General features: G+C 39.6%; 2 protein-coding genes and 1 long non-coding RNA gene across 3 annotated transcripts; all 3 read left to right on the top strand.

The window, feature by feature from the left end:
- The first annotated feature begins 3201 nt into the window (after positions 1–3201).
- On the top strand, positions 3202–6148 carry LOC102303089 (OX-2 membrane glycoprotein). The gene is made up of 6 exons (XM_005941075.3): positions 3202–3497; positions 3568–3906; positions 4032–4358; positions 4516–4617; positions 4776–4829; positions 5076–6148. The coding sequence occupies exons 1-6, from the start codon at positions 3443–3445 to the stop codon at positions 5078–5080; spliced, it is 882 nt and encodes a 293-aa protein (XP_005941137.1). The 5' UTR covers positions 3202–3442; the 3' UTR covers positions 5081–6148.
- A 6441-nt stretch (positions 6149–12589) lies between these two features.
- LOC121815768 lies at positions 12590–13327 on the top strand. The gene is made up of 2 exons (XR_006055340.1): positions 12590–12757; positions 12838–13327. It is a non-coding gene; the product is annotated as an uncharacterized LOC121815768 (long non-coding RNA).
- Positions 13328–15417: 2090 nt separating this feature from the next.
- LOC121815766 (OX-2 membrane glycoprotein-like) lies at positions 15418–16391 on the top strand (the record flags this gene model as incomplete). The annotated part of the gene is given in 3 exon segments (XM_042228000.1): positions 15418–15492; positions 15672–16010; positions 16115–16391. Coding segments are annotated over 3 exon segments (674 nt in total), but the record flags the coding sequence as incomplete, so codon positions are not given.
- Positions 16392–17152: the final 761 nt, after the last annotated feature.

Below are 17152 nucleotides of genomic sequence, written 5' to 3'. Positions count from 1 at the left end.
TTTCTGCCAAGTGAGTTGATCTTAACAAATGCACCAGACACAGAAGCTAAACGCACATAAGCTAAAGGAATGATGTTTTACTGTGAGTGACAGAACTTTTGTACAGCTGTCTGAAGATCCCACTACAGCATTTGAGTCAGTTTGAGCTCTTGACTTTGGGTCATTGCAACACCCCGATTCCTTTATTTTTTAGACATTTGCTTGGAGATCTGTTAAGGCTCGTTGTGCCTAAACATGACCCAGTTGGGGCTGAGCTTTTAGCCACTCTTCCAGATTTCAATTGTTAATTTTTATTTTTTTAATGCTGATATTTCTGACACTTTATACTTTAATACTAGATTTTTTTTAATATTTGTCTGTTTTGTTTTGAATGTCACACTCCAGCGCTCCGTCCTCGCACAGTCACAATAAGGCTACGTCCACACGTACACGGGTATTTTTGAAAACGGAGATTTTCCGTTTTCATTTTAAAAAATAATCCCGTATATCCACCCTGGCAGGCGTTTTTAGAAATCTCCGTTTTCAGTGACCGAAAACGCCGTTTACGTGTGGAAAAAAAGGTGCAAACACATAGAAAAATCTGCGTTTTCAAAAATACCCGGGTACGTGTGGACGTAGCCTCAAGCTGTTGAATCCTAAATTGTTTGTTTGTTTGTTTGTTTGTTGTTATTGGTTTATTTTCATTGCAAAAGTGTAACCCATTGTGTAACCCATTCAATCAGGAATTATGACAACCTCAATCAGGATTTTTTCTTTAAGTATTTTTATTCATCTTTTCATGCCTAAAGATTGAGGTTGTCATAATTCATGCATGACAGGATGAAATAACAATAATTAAAATGACACATGTCGTACATCTATAGTAACATTAAATGACCAGAGTTGTGATGGAGTGACACATCAGTGTCCAATGTAGTGGTTTATGTGCAAGTACACAATGAACACTGACACAAATACAAGCAAACAGCCTTTGAATAGCTGTTCACTGTAGTGACCTCTATGCATGAAAAGGGTTAATTGTAACTGTATTTTTACTGTATTTTTAAAAAAAAATGATTTAGTTATTGTCAGGGGGAAATTGTATATAGTGTAATCAGCTTCATGAAATGTGTTCTTTTATTGAACACTAAGCAAATGTCTATGTGACTTTTGACATGAACTCTTGTGTGATAAACAACTAACAGCTTCCTCTTTCTGTAAGAACATGCAGACTTAGAAAAGGGGAACCTCAGCTCTGAGTTCTTAGAATAACTCTGTTATCTTTGTACACACAGACACAAGCTTGTATAAATAAAGAATGCTGACAGTGATACAGCGCGAGTCCGTGAGTGCCTCCTGCAAGGAAGAGCGCTCTGTGACCGTCCTCGCAAGTAAAAGACAACTGCAGTGTTTGTGTTTTCTAACTCAGGTGTCACAGCTGAAGAACTGCGGGGTGATGTTTAGAAATCCCGTCAGTTATATTAGCCTATATTACAGGATTAACTCGAACATGAAGCCGACTACAGACTTAAACATCTAACACTAACATTGTTTTCATATTAACTAAATGATAGCAGATTAAACTGCAGTGGACATACAATCTAAATTAGAATCTGAACTTGTGCTGTTGTTGTTCAGTCCTGTAAATTACTGAACAAGTCCTGATGACGTCTCTGGTTAAGATGATTGTTTTGGAACAAAGTAAACAGAGACTTTAGAGGATAACTATGCTGCTTCATAGTTATGTGGAGATGGAGGATGTTTTCTCACCTGATACAGTGATATAATGGTAGAGTTACCGAAGCTAATAGGCATCACGTTGGCTCTTTATGTCAAGGCTGTGTGCAGGCAGGCAGTATGGAGGAACCAAACGCAGGACTCATAGAGGCAAACCGTGAAGTCAAAACAGCTTTAATGCTGAACTCAAAAGTAACAGACTGAAAATACAAAAATAACCTTACACAGGCAGGCAAACAGAACACACAGCATAAGATGAGGGTACAGCGTGACGCTGAACACTGGAGGACACACACTATAAATACACAGGCAGGAACATGAGGGAACAAGGAACGGGTGGGAACACAGTCGGGAGAAGTTAGACCTAACAAGACAGAGCAACCGAAACTAAAAATACTGAAATAGGACATGGACCTTCAAAGAAAAACAGGAAATACACAGACTGGACTCAGAGACGCTATACAGACAGAACAGAGGGAACACACGGGCAGACACTAAACAGAGGGAGCACAGAATCAAAACCCTTGGAACTAAAAAGTCTAATAAGAATAAGCTAGAACGCAAGAACATAATAATAGTAAGAAACACAAACCGCTAGGTCAAAAGACCCAGAACCGTGAAACTTTAAATAAAAATACCCTACAAACAAAGGCCTCCTCTGCATTAGACTAATGGGAACTTGATGCAATAGTAACTCTAATTATTAGGCGAAGAAGCATGAAAAGGGAAGAAACACCCACGCTTGCCTGTGGGTGTTAAAGCTTAGTATTTCTTGTGTAGTCTGTGTCTATATTTACTTTGTTTATCTCTGAGTGTTATGCCCAGAGCACTTTAACTAAAACTTGACCATTTGCAACAGTGATGGCACATGGTCACATTTCTACCGCTGTTTAATAAAGTTGATTAAAAAGCTGTGGCTAAAAACACATAAGAGGGTCAAAGGTTTTAACATCCAGCCTTTTATGTTTAAAATGATACAGAGTGCTATAACAGAGCTTATTCATATTCTATAATAGTAAAACATCTTTATTCTTAATCAAAGATAAATTGAGTCTGCATAAACTGAATGAAACATGAAGTTTGTCAGTCTGTGCAAATATTCACGTTAGAAACAAAATTATAGAAACAGACCCATAATGAACACAAGTGCAGTCATACAGCTCTGCGACACCACAAACACATAGTTGGTTTTCTTCGTTCTCAGATATCTGATATACAACATTGAAATATCTGTTTTAATGCAATAATTAATGAGACTCAGAATGATCCAAAGAGTCTCAGATTAATGTCTGCATATTACAGTACATAATGCTGACTTTAATAATGTGACAAACAGCAAAACCACGGTCATGTGTGTGTGACATCAGGTCACGACCAGGTCATAACTGATGGGATAATTTGTTTGAGGTAATATTTTTTGCTTTTTGGCATTCCTGTTAAAAAGGATGTTTTTTGTAAACTTGTTGAGGATCTGATACAGACTACTGAGAAAGCACAAGGAAGTGATCTGATGCAGATCCCTTCCTTGTGTTAAAAAAAAGAATTGAAGGAGAAGTCAATTGTTTTCGTTCAGTTACTTTTTAACTCAACTGTGAGTGTGCGGTATGTCTGCCCTGATTTCTGTGTAGTTTCAGTGTGCATTTATTCACTTACTACCAACCTTTTACACCTTTTGATATCCAAAAAGGTCTCCTATTCATCTCAAACGTGTTACTTTGCAATAGCGATGGCAGATTGTGTGCTTGTGTATCTACTTTTTGTGTGTGGAGTCTTTCAAACAGGTAAGGAACAGATGCTTCAGTAGCCAGTCTTTCTGTTTGCTGATGACTGATTCATTTTTCTCTGTTAAAGGTGCAGCAGCAGTGATCCAAACACAGCAGACTGTGATGGCAGCAGTGGGAGAAGATGCTGAATTGAGCTGTCAACTCTTGGAAACTAAAGACGTCCTTCAGGTCACATGGCAGAAAAGTTCAAATGATGTGGAGACAAATGTTGCCACCTACAACAAGTACTTTGGCCAGAGAGTGAATGACAGCTTTACAGATAAAGTTAAGTTTAAACATGCTGGTCTATGGAACTGTTCCATAGTCATCAGGAATGTGACAGAGCAGGATGAAGGATGCTATCGCTGTCTGTTTAACACTTATCCTGAAGGAGCCTTTATTGGTAGACCCTGCCTCCAAGTCTATGGTAAGAACTTTTACCTTCTTCAAATTACAATAGGCTCCAGCAAAAAAGATAACAAATGAAAATTTGTCAGATGTTGATCGCATTTTAAAATCATTTTTCTTAAAGTGTTTGTTGATCCTTCACAGAGCTACACGAACCTGTTGTTGATGTCAGAGAGTCAAACTCTACTGAAGAGTGGGTTGTATCTTGTTCAGCCACTGGTCGACCTGCTCCCACTATAACACTCAGTGTCTCACAACAAGACCTCAACTTCACACAGTACAACACTGTCAATGTTTCCAACACCAACGCTACATTCACTGTCACCACTACAGCTGTGCTCTCAGGTTCACGTAAACACAGCACACAGGTGGGATGTGCAGCACGAGTGCTCTCTGCTCCTCACAGAGAGGTGATGGTGACGGTTCCTGAGGTCCAGCAGGTGTATGCTGCTGCTACTGCTGATTATAATGGTGAGAAACTTTTTCAAAGTCACAGATTTATAGAGTGATGCTATCTGAGTCAATTTGGAGCTAATAACAATGACTTCAGTAGGTCTACATTTCACTGTGATCCATGATTGATGTGTCAGTGTTAATCAGTGTCATATTTTTCCTGCTTTTCTCACAGTTTCCTTCTGGATCATTGCATCAGGTGTAGCAGTGGGGCAGATAGTCTTTGCTTGTGTAGCCACTTTCATAGCTGTCCTGCTTAAAAAAAAGACAAGAAGAGGTAACTTTCACTCTTGACTTATTTTGTGTCCTATTTTAATGTGTCTCTTCCTATTAAAACAGAATGCTTTATGACTCTTATATGTGACCTACACTGACACCTGTCTAATATCTGCAAATATTTATTATTTAAAAGTTTGAAATCCTTCTGTCACTCAGGGACCCTGAGAACAACAAATAAAATACCACAAAAATCAGCCAATGACATTATTGGTAAGACAGTTTGATAAATATCCATTTTCTACATGTTTATTTAATAATTCTTTGGAAGATAAATCGATGTGTCTTTGTGTAAGTATTAATTTTCCTCCCTCGGTTTATTAAATCTGCACCACATAGACACCAATATTGGGAGATGTTTGCTGGGTTCAAATTTGCATGTATGGATTCAGTGTGTGTAGAATCTCTAGATTCGCTGACTCTTTAGTTGACTGAACCCCCAAAATGTTTCTTTCACAGACTGATGACCCCTCTACATACAGTGCAACAAGGATCACCTAAAACCATCAGCTGTAACTCAGACGTAGACATAAATACATGCCTCAGAGTAACACAGAGTTGGAATGTGAACATGTGTAACTTCTGGTAAAATTATTTTTAAAGATGTACCTGACATATATCCTATATCCCATCCTCTGCTCTGTCTAAAGCTGTAGAAAGATTAAAATAATTTGGCAGAGGACTGATGATGGTGAAAATGATGGTAAAATGATTTCCACTTCACTAATATTCTACTTTGTATTCATGGTGCTAAAACAATTCAGTATACAAAGGAGTTTGTGGTTGACTCAGTGACTATGAGCTGCCAAGGGCCCTGTACTGTGAAGCTAGTTTAACATACCCAGGATATCTTTCAGTAACACAAAACTGGTCATGAACTTGCTTAGCTAATCAAGGGTTTCCCCTACACGTTCACATGAAAGGGATGGTGTTGGAAACAGTTTAAATCCACCTCAAAAATATGAAGAGGCTACACACATACCACAGACTGAAAGAAACAAAAGAGCTGCAGAAAAAGCGGCGGTGTGAGGTTACGGTCACAGGTACATTTTGGTGAACGTAGCTTTGGCCTTTTGTCTGAACGTAAATAGTGTTTTGGTATCAGTAAAATAGGAGCTTTTCAGAAACTCCTGCCAGCCCATTTATCGCGTAAACATGCAAACAAAATTCCTAAAAAACATCAGTGTGTGTGGACATAGTTTGAGTTTAAGTAAGAGTAAAAGCATAGCAGAGTAATATTTTAAAAGTGAGTTCTTTAAGTGCTTTTGTCAGTATGCCTGGAACAGAGTTACAGTACTACATTAATAAAGTTGAGACTACTTGAAGATAAGATAAAAAAAAAAATTAAAAAAAAAGTGACAGAGAGAGATTGAGCTGGAAAGGATGTGCAGCTGGTTAGCGTGGTTAACTATAGGTTCAATGTTCAAGGTTCTTTACTTGTCACATGCATAGTTATACAAGTATAACACACAGTGAAATGTAGCCTGACACGCTCCTCGACATGTGCAAAAATGGGGGGGGGGTAGAGGAAGAACATTATATATATATATATAGTATGTACACTGGGTGAATGTGCAGTAGTAGCAGCAAGCAGGTGAATTCTGTACATTAATATGAATAGACATCTGACATCTGACTATTTTACAGGAGCAATTAACTACAGCGAAAACTGCTCAGTAACAAGGAGTACTGTTAGGAGATAATGAATGAAGCAAATGGCAGAGCAAGGTAGAGTGAATCAGAGTGTTAATGAATCAGAGAGTGGAGAGAATTAGTAAAGAGGAAGTGAGGGCAGCTATAATGAAGACGAAGAGTGGAAGGCCATTGATCCTGATGACATGCCTTTAACCAGGATCAACCGCAGGTATGGAAGTGTCTAGGACAGACAGCGGTGGACTTTTTAGCCAGACTGAGGATGCCTAAGGAGCGGAAAAGAAGTGTACTGGTCAGGGGCGGAGCGTGGGGGTGGCTTACTGGGCTTAAGCCCGGGTTGTTTTGTCAGAAGCCCGGGGTCTTTTGGAGTGTAATTTTTTCATAGTTAGATGCCTGGCTGACAACTGTATAAAACAAAAAGTACACACAATATTCGAAGCACATAGTGCACACTGTGGGAATTTACGACTGTGCGTGAATCCCCCCTGATATTGGTATGATCCGAGCTCAGGCACTAAGCGACTGAGCGAGGGGGCGGGGCAGCTGCTGCCTGTGAGTGCGCTGTTGGAGAAACGGAGCCAGCCATACTAAGGAGAGCTTAAGTTTGACCAGGTACCAAAGCAAATCATTCGTACCGTACAAATAATGTAAATATGACGGTGCATCACGAAAGATTGATATCAAACTGATCACTTGACCCATATTACGTTACTTGCTCTTCAAGTGAATCAACAAATGGCGAAATGAAAAGCCGAACAAATGCTATTTTTAGAGAGTCTTAGCTTACGTGTGTTTATTTCATATTTTCAGTTCTTACCCTCCCCGACTAAATCGGTTTCAGTTATGTACTGAAATATAAGAATGGACATTAGAGGCTTCTTTCAAAGAAAAAACTCAGGTAAATGTTATTTTATATATTATGCTTTGTATGTTGTTCAGTATATTTCTATGCAAAACAAGAGGGATTTCAGTACACAGCAGGATATTCACATTTGTAACCAGATATTTACATACACTTTAGGGAGAAAACATTTTTACTGTACAACATCAATTTAGAGTAAACTTTTGTTTTAGATAAATATTGAAATATCTTTTGAATTAGTTAAATGTCAGAATAAAGAGAGACAGAGCTGTCTGTTTTTTATCACTTTCATCAAATGTAGGAGTACATGTACACTAAGTTTATTGTTAATTAATAAGAAAACTCCAGACGATTCCATTCTGAGCTGAAGAAGCTTCTGATAGGTTAGTAGAGTCCATGTGAGTAAATTGGTGGCACAGCTGTGGATGCATATAAGGCAAAACACAGAGCCTGTTTCTGTGACATGGGAAAATCAAGAGATGTCAACCAAAACACCAGGAAAAGAACTGTGGAGCTCCATAAGTGTGGCTCAATTTTGAATACAATTTGGTGCCATTTACAATTAAGAAATACAGATAGTTTCTCTCTTTACTCTTAAAGTTAACAAATATGTTTTTTATATTTATCAATCTAAAAAAATAAACATTTAGTCTGATTTGATGTTACAATTAAAAAAGTGTTTGTGTTTTGATCTGAAGAGTACATAAATATCTGGTTTCAACTGTATATTTGATGATTGTCAGCACAAAGAGGGAGAGAGGAACAGAGAGGAGAGAGGAACAGAGAGGGAGAGAGAGGAGAATGAGGACAGAACAGAGATGAACAAGAGCAGGTGAGACAGACATGTTAGTCAAATGGTTATTTACCAAAAGTATCACAGGTCCTCATGTATCTCGTACCTAGTGTTTCTTTTTAGGTTTGCTATTTTTCAAATTCTACATTTATTAAGCTTGAACATTTATTAGGCTTGTTTGCACAACAAGGCTAAATAATTATATAAACTTTTCTCAATCTAAATATTGTACTTTGGTAGAATTAAAAAATAAGTGTAGTGCAGGTCTATGATGATTTTTAGTGCACTATCATCTAGTTCTGATTCTGGTTCTGTCTTGGTTAAATCCTAAGTAGCTGATAGTTTGAACTGTTGTAGTCCTGTTTTAATTCCGGATCAGTTCTGGGTCTGGTTGAATTGGGGTTTAGTCCCTGTGTCTTGATACAGCCCCGACTTTGTTCTGCCTTGCTGCTTAATTAAAAAACTAGTTTAAGGTGTCCTGCATTGTGATATATATTTTTCCCTATATGAAGTCATTCTTTTTTGAACAAAACTCAAAACAGAGCCTATTAATCTTTCAGTCATTTCTAAACCCCCCCCCCCCAAAAAAAACAAAAACAAAAACACATGCATACTACCCTTTAGGGCTAAGCCCCGGGTGTTTCAAATGTCTGGCTCCGCCTCTGGTACTGGTATCAGTTTTCAAGAACAAGGGTGATGTGCAGAGCTGTAGTCACTACAGAGGAATAAAGCTGATGAGCCACACCATGAAGATATGGGGAATAGTTGTTGAAGCTAGTTAAGAAGAGAAGTGATGATCAGTAAGGAGTATGACTTTATTCTGAGAAAGAGGAATACAGATGTGACGTTTGCTTTGAGAGTGTTGATAGAGAAGAATATAGAAGGACAGAATGAGTTTCACTGGGTATTTTTGGATCTAGAGAAGTATGTGAGGATGGGCCAGGTCATAAGACATAAGGATGTGAGGCAGTGCTGAAGCGAACGTTTTAGTGACAGGTAGGTTCAGGAAATGAGATTACATCAGTGATCAGCTCTGAGCTCGTTCTTGTTTGCAATGGTGATGTGGCTGACTGATGAGATGAGGCAGAAGTCTATGTGAACTATGATGTTTGCAGATGATACTTTGATCTGTAGTGACAGTAGGGAGCAGATGAAGAGCCTGGAGCAGTGGAGGCATGCATTGTAGAGAAGAGGAATAAAAGAAAGACAAAATACATGTGTGTGAATGAGAGAGAGAGACAGGTGGAAAGGTGAGCATGCGAGGAGTACACAACTGGGGTCAGCCATCAGGAGGACTTGCAGAGTGTTGGTGTGACAGAGGAGGATGCTGGCAATAGACGGAGCTGGAGGGAGATGATCTGCTATGTTAACCTCGAACAGGAGGAACTGTTTTATGCATGACTGTAGTGAAAATATTTTTCATGTTGTTATCTTTTATACTTTTAATAAAGGATCTGTACTTACCTCTGTCTTGTTTTGAATCTCACACTCCAACGCACCATAGCTGTAACTTTGCCATAACACAGTGACAATAAACCTGTTTAATCTTGAATTTTTTTGTAAGGACATGCAAGTTTGTTGTGTTTTATTGTGTGGCTCGCAGTTTTTGAAGCACTTTAAATTCTAATTTAATAAGACAATATTATTATTCAACGTTTAAAAAAATATTATAAAAGATAAAAATGACACAAAATGAGGAACATAAAAGATTCTGCATGTCGTGTGTCATTCTGCAGACCCACCATCTATCCTGCTGCTGTTTAATGAAGGTAATCAGGTGGGACAAAGGTACATCAGAATAATATTGCTGACAAACCCCTGATGGCATTCACCGACACAATTCTCTGTTCATTAACATCTCCCATAATTAAAAGTTGCATTTTATTCTACATGAACACATTTCATCATGACTAATTGGATAAATAGTTTATGTAAGGTTTTTTCTTTCCTGTTAAAAATTCATCATGTGCGATTGCTCAGGTTATTTCAATGATCTTTACTTGAGGATCTGATACAGATTACTGGGAAATGGCAAAAATATAAATGTTTCTCTTGCTTTTCACTTCCTGGGGATACAAAAACAGAAAGAAAAGCAACTTGTTTTTCTTCAGGGTTGTTTTTTTAGACTTGTCTGTGATTGTGTGGTATGTCTGCACTGAGTTTGCATATATTTTTTCACTATAAACTTCTTCATTGTTTTATACCCATAAAAGTCTGCAGCTCAACTAAAACAATGTCACTTGCAACGATGATGGTACGTTGCGTTCTTGTATACTTGCTTTTTGTGTGTGAGTCCTTCCAAAACATAAGAAGCGGATGCTGCTGTAGCCAGTGTTTCTGTTTGCTGCTGACTGATTCATTTTTCCCTGTTAAAGGTTCAACAGACACAACAGACTGTGCTGGCAACATTCAGGAGACAATATAAGATAAATCATTTCATGTAATTTATTTCATAAAAACACTAAATACTGCTTTGTTTTGTTATTTTATTTAATCCCACAAAAATATGGCTGATTTTCTTTGTGGCAAATTAGATATGCTGAGGAATTATTCCACAATGCAAACAATGCGTGAATTTCTTCTATTTCTTTCAGCAGCAGGTGCTCAGCTTGGCCACTGGAGGTCTCTGTTTCTTCAGGTTTCCCGGAGTAGAGTTGAGAGTTTTGTAGACATCAGAGACTGAAACTAAACAGAAGAGAAACAGCATCAGACCATTCTGCATTTAACTGATGGGAACCAGAAGCGGCACAGTAATGAATGCATATCATTTTCTCAACAAAGTCTGCTGTGCAAGTCAGGTCTCACACACAGTCACTGTCACGGTTCGGGGCAGCGGCCGTGTGAAGAGTGGAAGGAGGACTCAAATGCACTTATTCAGATGTGAAGGGTGATTTATTAACAATACCAGACATAAAGTGGAGATGGCAAACAGAACTAAGGACGAACTAAACTGGGATAAACTACACAAAGGAGTGGCAAACCTGGGGCCTATTTCAGGAAGCCGGTTTAGTGGAAAAACTGAGTAAGTATACCCTGAGTTAACGAAAACTCTGGGTTTTCGGTTTCACAAAGCGAGTTCAGCTGAAGCCTGAGTGAGTCACTATGACGACACACTCCGTGAAGCTAACCTGCCCCCTAGCAGGTTTACTACAACTAACCCTGACTGTCTCCGCCCCTTTGTCGGAAACCTGACAGTAGGAAGTGTCGGACATGGCGTGCCCCTGCCTTGAAGAGCCAGTAGATCGTGACCAAAGCTAGGTTTCATTTGACGTAGACGTGACGTCGACGTAAAGCGCGAAATTTGACTGGCGGTCGGAAGTGAAAAAGATAAGCGCAAAATCACAGACAGACAGTACGCAAAATGCCTATGTCCTGTTGTGTTTACGGATGCTCCAGTAGGTCGACCCGAGAAACTGATAAACGGTATTTTAGGGTACCAAAAATAGCCCAACGAAGAGGAGAAAAATGGAAAATTCTAACCGAAAAACGTAGGAAAAAATGGATTTTAAATTTACGTTTACAGTCGGGAGGAGCAGAGTCTGCCAATGCCCGTGTCTGCAGCGACCACTTCGTCAGAGGTAATGTTATGTTTGCAAACGAACTTATTAGCATTAGGTTGTCGTTAAATTCTCGTTTACTTAGTGCTTTTAAGTTAGTAGTCTAATATTGACTTGATTGGGACTATAGGCTGCCCAAGTGCTTTGGATGACGAAGAGTCGGAGGACTGGGCTCCGACGGTCAATCTCGGCTACGAACGAAAACCCAGATCGGAATCAGTTCTCAAACGAGAACCTACTTAATTAGGCTACTAACCCTGCCATACAATTGCAATGAGCTGCAATCACTTCTCCATCCTCCTTTGCAATTACCCAAGTCTTCAGAGGTGTCTCGTTAGACCTCTGAGAATGGTTTACCTTGAAACAAACAACTGTCACTCTAACGAAGTCCTAAGGATGTGGCATGTTTGTTGACGTTAAAGCCGCTACCGCTAACTGTTAGCGTGTTTAAGATAAAGCAATATAAGAACAAACACTCACCCTTGCAAACACCAAACTGTATCCATCACGGAGACGTTTTGTTCCAAGGTTGTGGACCCACCCGCTGACAAAAAAATTGTACGCCTCCAGACTCTTGAAAGCTTTCATTTGCTGCCTAGTGTAGTAAGAAGTCTGGAGGACCAAGTAGTTGGTGATATCCACAGCCTCGATAGTAGGCAAATCCTTTACTTCTGTGGTGTATTCGGACATTTTCAAAGAATACGGATCACGTCCGATATATTTTTTAACTATCTGTTTATATCTCTCCCGAGAAACGGGGTCTAAAGTTGCACAATAGCTGCTCTCCTGACTCTCCACAGTGTCCTCCATGTTTACTTCCGCCCTCCACTCAAAAATCGCGCTGCCTCCGCACGTCATCAGAACCACGTGACCGCAACCCAACTATTGCAGGTATCAGGATGACCAAAACTTAATTTATGATGTGGTGATATTTGAACTACTACTTAAATTTTACATTTATTTTCAGGGTTCCCAGGCGTGATTGGCTGTACAGATGGCACTCACATTCCAATCATTGCTCCTTCAGTAAATGAAGGAGACTATGTGAACAGGAAGTCTTTCCACAGCATTAATGTACAGGTACATAGTTCCCTGTAGCATTTCAAACTAACAAATTATTCATTATAGTAATGGATGCTAATTTGTGTTCTCTGCACTGTGAAGATCATATGTGATGCTGCCAACATTATCACAAATGTGGAAGCCAAGTGGCCAGGCTCTGTTCATGACTCACGAATTTTTCGTGAATGTACACTGAGCACAAAATTTGGACATGGTGAGTTGAAAATACTTTAAAATATATAAAGACCAATTGCTTCAGGGACATTTGAACTGAAGTGTATCCTTCTGTCTTAGGAGAGTTCACTGGCTACTTGCTTGGTGATAGGGGGTATCCATGTTTACCCTATTTGCTTACCCCTTACCCTGACCCTGAACCGGGCCCACAGCAGCGATATAATCTGGCTAATTGCAGGACAAGAGCCAGAATTGAAATGACTATCGGAATGCTTAAGGCCCGGTTCCAGTGCCTGCAAAGACTCAGGGTCACCCCAGAAAGGGCATGTGACATTATTGTGGCATGTGTGATTCTTCACAACATTGCCACAATTAGAGGAGAACACTGTCCTTCTGAACCAAACATCAGCAGTGATCCAAACCATGAACATCCTGACCCTCCCACGGACATACAAGATGGAAGCGCAGTCAGAGACACCATATGTCACAATCATTTCTTTTGACCCATCACCTCAACATGTTGAAAGAAGAATAAACAGATTTTTGTTCAACTGGCTTTATTGGTCGCCTGTATTTCCTGTACACAAAGTATTAAAAGATGTAAACCTCATAAAGTGTCTCTGTTGCTTCCTCCTCTGTAACAGCTGTCAATGTTTCTTCATTATTTTCCTGTAGTAAAGAAATAAACAACATTGCTGTTCTACTGTAAACTCATATAATCTGTGGAGTATTACTCACAACTGCATGTTGGTCTGGCTCAACAGGAGGCTGCACCAGATGCAGTACACCACCACCATCAACTGATAGAATATGAGGTTTATACAGGTCACTTATAACTTACAAGGGACCAAATGGCAATTAACAAACATACCAATCACCTTACACTTCATTGTCATTATGCTCTCAAAGACAACCAAGACTGAGGGAAGGCAAAATCAGTAGGAAAATAACTTCACTACAAAATAATCCATTATGGTAAAGAGTTTATCAAATGAATGAGTAGCACTGCAAAGGTGACTGTGAAGAAAGGATGTATGCACATCATGTATTATTTTGAATTTACCCCCTATGTAGGCACTTGTGTCTTGCGGGGTTATTGACTCAGAGGATGTCCCCGCAGAGATGCCTTCGGCCACAGGGCGCCCACTGTTTTGGCTGAGGGCCAACTGCTCAGCCTCTGTGAGTGGTGGTGGTGGAGGACCCCCACCTGTTTTTCGGGCCTCCGCTTTTTTTCTGTTGGCTATAACGGGCCACATTTGAGCATACAGAGTAAGCAAATATGTACTTGTAATGTGCTCAGATAATTTCAATAAGTGCTTACAGAAAGAAAATTAATGTAGCCTCTAACTGCAATTGATTTACATGGGACAAACAGACCAAGCACTATGGCTCATAATACAATTACACCTCACCTGTTTGGACTATATTTTTATATTTCATTTTTACTTGCTGCCAGGCACGTTTGGGGCCTGTTGGGTTGCACCTGCGCTCACATCACATCACAAAATAAAATGTATAAAATAACAAATAAAATAACATATGATAAAATAACGTGTTAAATGGGTGGAAATCCCTAGATCAATGTTTAAATTAACACTCACGCATTGACTCTGTCGGCTATGTTTTGCCATGCATGCTCCCTTTCTTTTGCAGCTGAGGCTGTGTTACTTTTTTCCGCGGAATTTGCATGTTATCGGCATATGCTGCCATCAGAATTTCGGCCTCAAGCGCTGTTGACTCGCTTAATCTGTGCTCCGCTTATCAGGGCTTTATGTATCCTCGTCCGCGCGCTTCACTTGGGGTTAAAGCAACTCCGCGTTGACTGAACTAATTGTTATCAGCCTTTCTGAAACCGAATATTCCGAGTTGGACAGTTCGGGGTTACTCAACCCTGAGTATCGTTTTTCACTCTGAGTTTTCTAAACCGGCTTCCTGAAATAGGGCCTGAACATGAAGGGAGAACAGCAGGGAGAGCACGCAGGGGATTTCACAAGGTATGAATACAGACGACGCGACGAGGAACAGAGGCAAACACACACTATAAGTACACAGAGAGACACTGGGAAATCACACACAGGTGGGAGACACAGCTGGATGCCTGATTAACCTGACGAGACAGGGGAACACTAACACCAGGGACCAATAGAGGGAGCACAAACCCAAAACCCAGTATCTAAAATCCCAAAACACAAACCATCCCAAAACAGCCCAAGAATAATAAAGAGAATAATAACAATAAAGAACACAAACACAAAGTTACCGAGTCATGGTCGCAGGACCATGACAGTCTCGTTTGGTGCCAGCTCATATAGTTCGGTACGCTTGGGATGTTAAATCTTCAGGGATGAATATTTAGAGGTGGTGTAACTTAATGCATTTTGTTTAAAAAAAAGTGGGCAATTTGTATGCTTGTTGTATGGCTTGTTGTATGTAGTATGTTTTTTTTTTTAAACAGTGTGAAACAGACAGAGGTATACCATGAAGTTGCTCGTCACTTCTTTTGTGGTGTGACACCCTACATTTTATTCTCAGGAAGCCAAACTAGCTTTGCAAAAGTAAGTAAAAAGCAGGACGTTTTGTTGCTTTTAGTGATTTTAAGTGCTTTTTCTGCATTGGCTTTGAGCGTGGGAGTAAATGTGGTCACATTTGCTCAAAATAAAACTTTTCCATTTTTTTTTTTTCGCACTCAGGAATCTGCAGTTCAGCTACTTGCAGCAATGATGCGACAGAATGTGCTTGTATATCTGCTTTTTGTCTACGGAGTCCTTCCAGCAGGTAAGAAGCCGGTTCAGCAGTAACTGATGTTCACATTAGAGGTACAACAGGTGAAACGTGTTTGCTTTTGTCTATCAATCTTTGAAAAGAAAAGAAAAGCTGAGGGAGGTGGCATCTGTTTCTTTCACTCAGTTTAAGTTTGTTGCATGAAATTCTTACTGTTCATTTCCTCGATGCAGCTCTAACAGCAGTGATACAAACACAGCAGACTGTGCTGGCAGCTGTGGGAGAAGATGCTGAACTGAGCTGTCAGCTCTTGGAGACTAAAGACATCCTTCAGGTTGCATGGCAGAAAAGTTCAAATGATGTGGAGACAAATGTTGCCACCTACAACAAGTACTATGGTCAGAGAGTGAATGATGGCTTTAAAGAGAAAGTTGTGTTTAAATACACTGGACTACAGAACTGCTCCATAGTCATCAGGAATGTGACGGAGCAGGATGAAGGCTGCTATCACTGCCTGTTTAACACTTATCCTGAAGGCTCTCTGACAGGTAAACCCTGCCTCCGAGTTTATGGTAAGAACTTTTACCTTTTAAACAAACAACTAGGAGGACATAAATGTGTAGGCAGCTTGTGTGTTTGTAAGAGCATGTTGATGATATTTCCTGATCCTTCACAGAGCTGCATGAACCTGTTGTTGATGTCAGAGAGTCAAACTCTACTGAAGAGTGGGTTGTTTCCTGTTCAGCCACTGGTCGACCTGCTCCCACTGTAACACTCAGTGTCTCACAACAAGACCTCAGCTTCTCACAGTACAACACTGTCAGTGTGTCCAACACCAACGCTACATTCACTGTCACCACTACAGCTGTGCTCTCAGGTTCACGTAAACACAGCACACAGGTGGGATGTGCAGCACGAGTGCTCTCTGCTCCTCACAGAGAGGTGATGGTGACTCCTGATGATGGTGGGAATGACGATAATGATGATGGTAAGATGGTAAAGGAAGGTACCTTTTTCAAAGTCATTATATATATTAGGGTTTGTCACTACTCTGTAATCCTCATGTCTAAAATTCTAGATTTTAAATTAAGTCTAATATTTCCTGATTTCTTTCAAGTGTTTTATGTCACATTTCCATTTGTTTTCTTCCAGATTTTACTTGGATCATTGTGTTGGGTGCAGTGATCTGCGTTTGTGTTGTTGCTGTTGTCACTATTCTTACAAACAGGAAAAAGGTAAGTCTTTTAAATGCTATCTGAATTAATCTAACACCTTTGCTACTGTAGCCTAACTCTTTGGTTTGACTCCTTTGTTTTGTCCTGCAGCTGCTCTAAAATATATGATGTGATTCAATCCGCAATCAAAAACACATATGGCTAAGATACCTTTGTCATATTGTTATTAGAAACCCTGATGCTCTCAAGTTTTTTTACTATATCTGAAACCTATTGGCTGTCTTCTGTATTTTTCTAGCAGACAGCTGATCATTGTATACTTAACATACAGTACTTAACAAAATGCATTTAATCAAACTGAATCAGAAGGTCTGATTGTGTTTAATGTGTTCTGAAGCTTTGAGAGTTTGTAATTAAATTTAATTGTCTGGATGCATGTTTGTAGCTGTGTGTCTTTATTTTTTTGTCTGTGTGTTTATTTTTTGTAATTTTTGTTAATACAATTTTCACATTGATTATTTTATTTTCAGTTCTGTTAT

The sequence above is a fragment of the Haplochromis burtoni genome, unplaced genomic scaffold (assembly GCF_018398535.1).
Source record: "Haplochromis burtoni strain Fernald_Lab_line unplaced genomic scaffold, NCSU_Asbu1 Contig_295, whole genome shotgun sequence".
Lineage (NCBI taxonomy): Eukaryota > Metazoa > Chordata > Actinopteri > Cichliformes > Cichlidae > Haplochromis > Haplochromis burtoni.
Note: the sequence above shows the minus strand (reverse complement) of the source record. Positions and strands in the feature narration are given on the sequence as shown.

Bases quoted from the DNA above. Each gene is read 5' to 3' on its own strand.
- LOC102303089 (XM_005941075.3), top strand. From the start codon at position 3,443: ATGGCAGATTGTGTGCTTGTGTATCTACTTTTTGTGTGTGGAGTCTTT. The intron at 3,498-3,567 runs GTAAGGAACAGA...TCTCTGTTAAAG, and splicing joins GTGTGGAGTCTTTCAAACAG to GTGCAGCAGCAGTGATCCAA. The intron at 3,907-4,031 runs GTAAGAACTTTT...GATCCTTCACAG, and splicing joins ACCCTGCCTCCAAGTCTATG to AGCTACACGAACCTGTTGTT.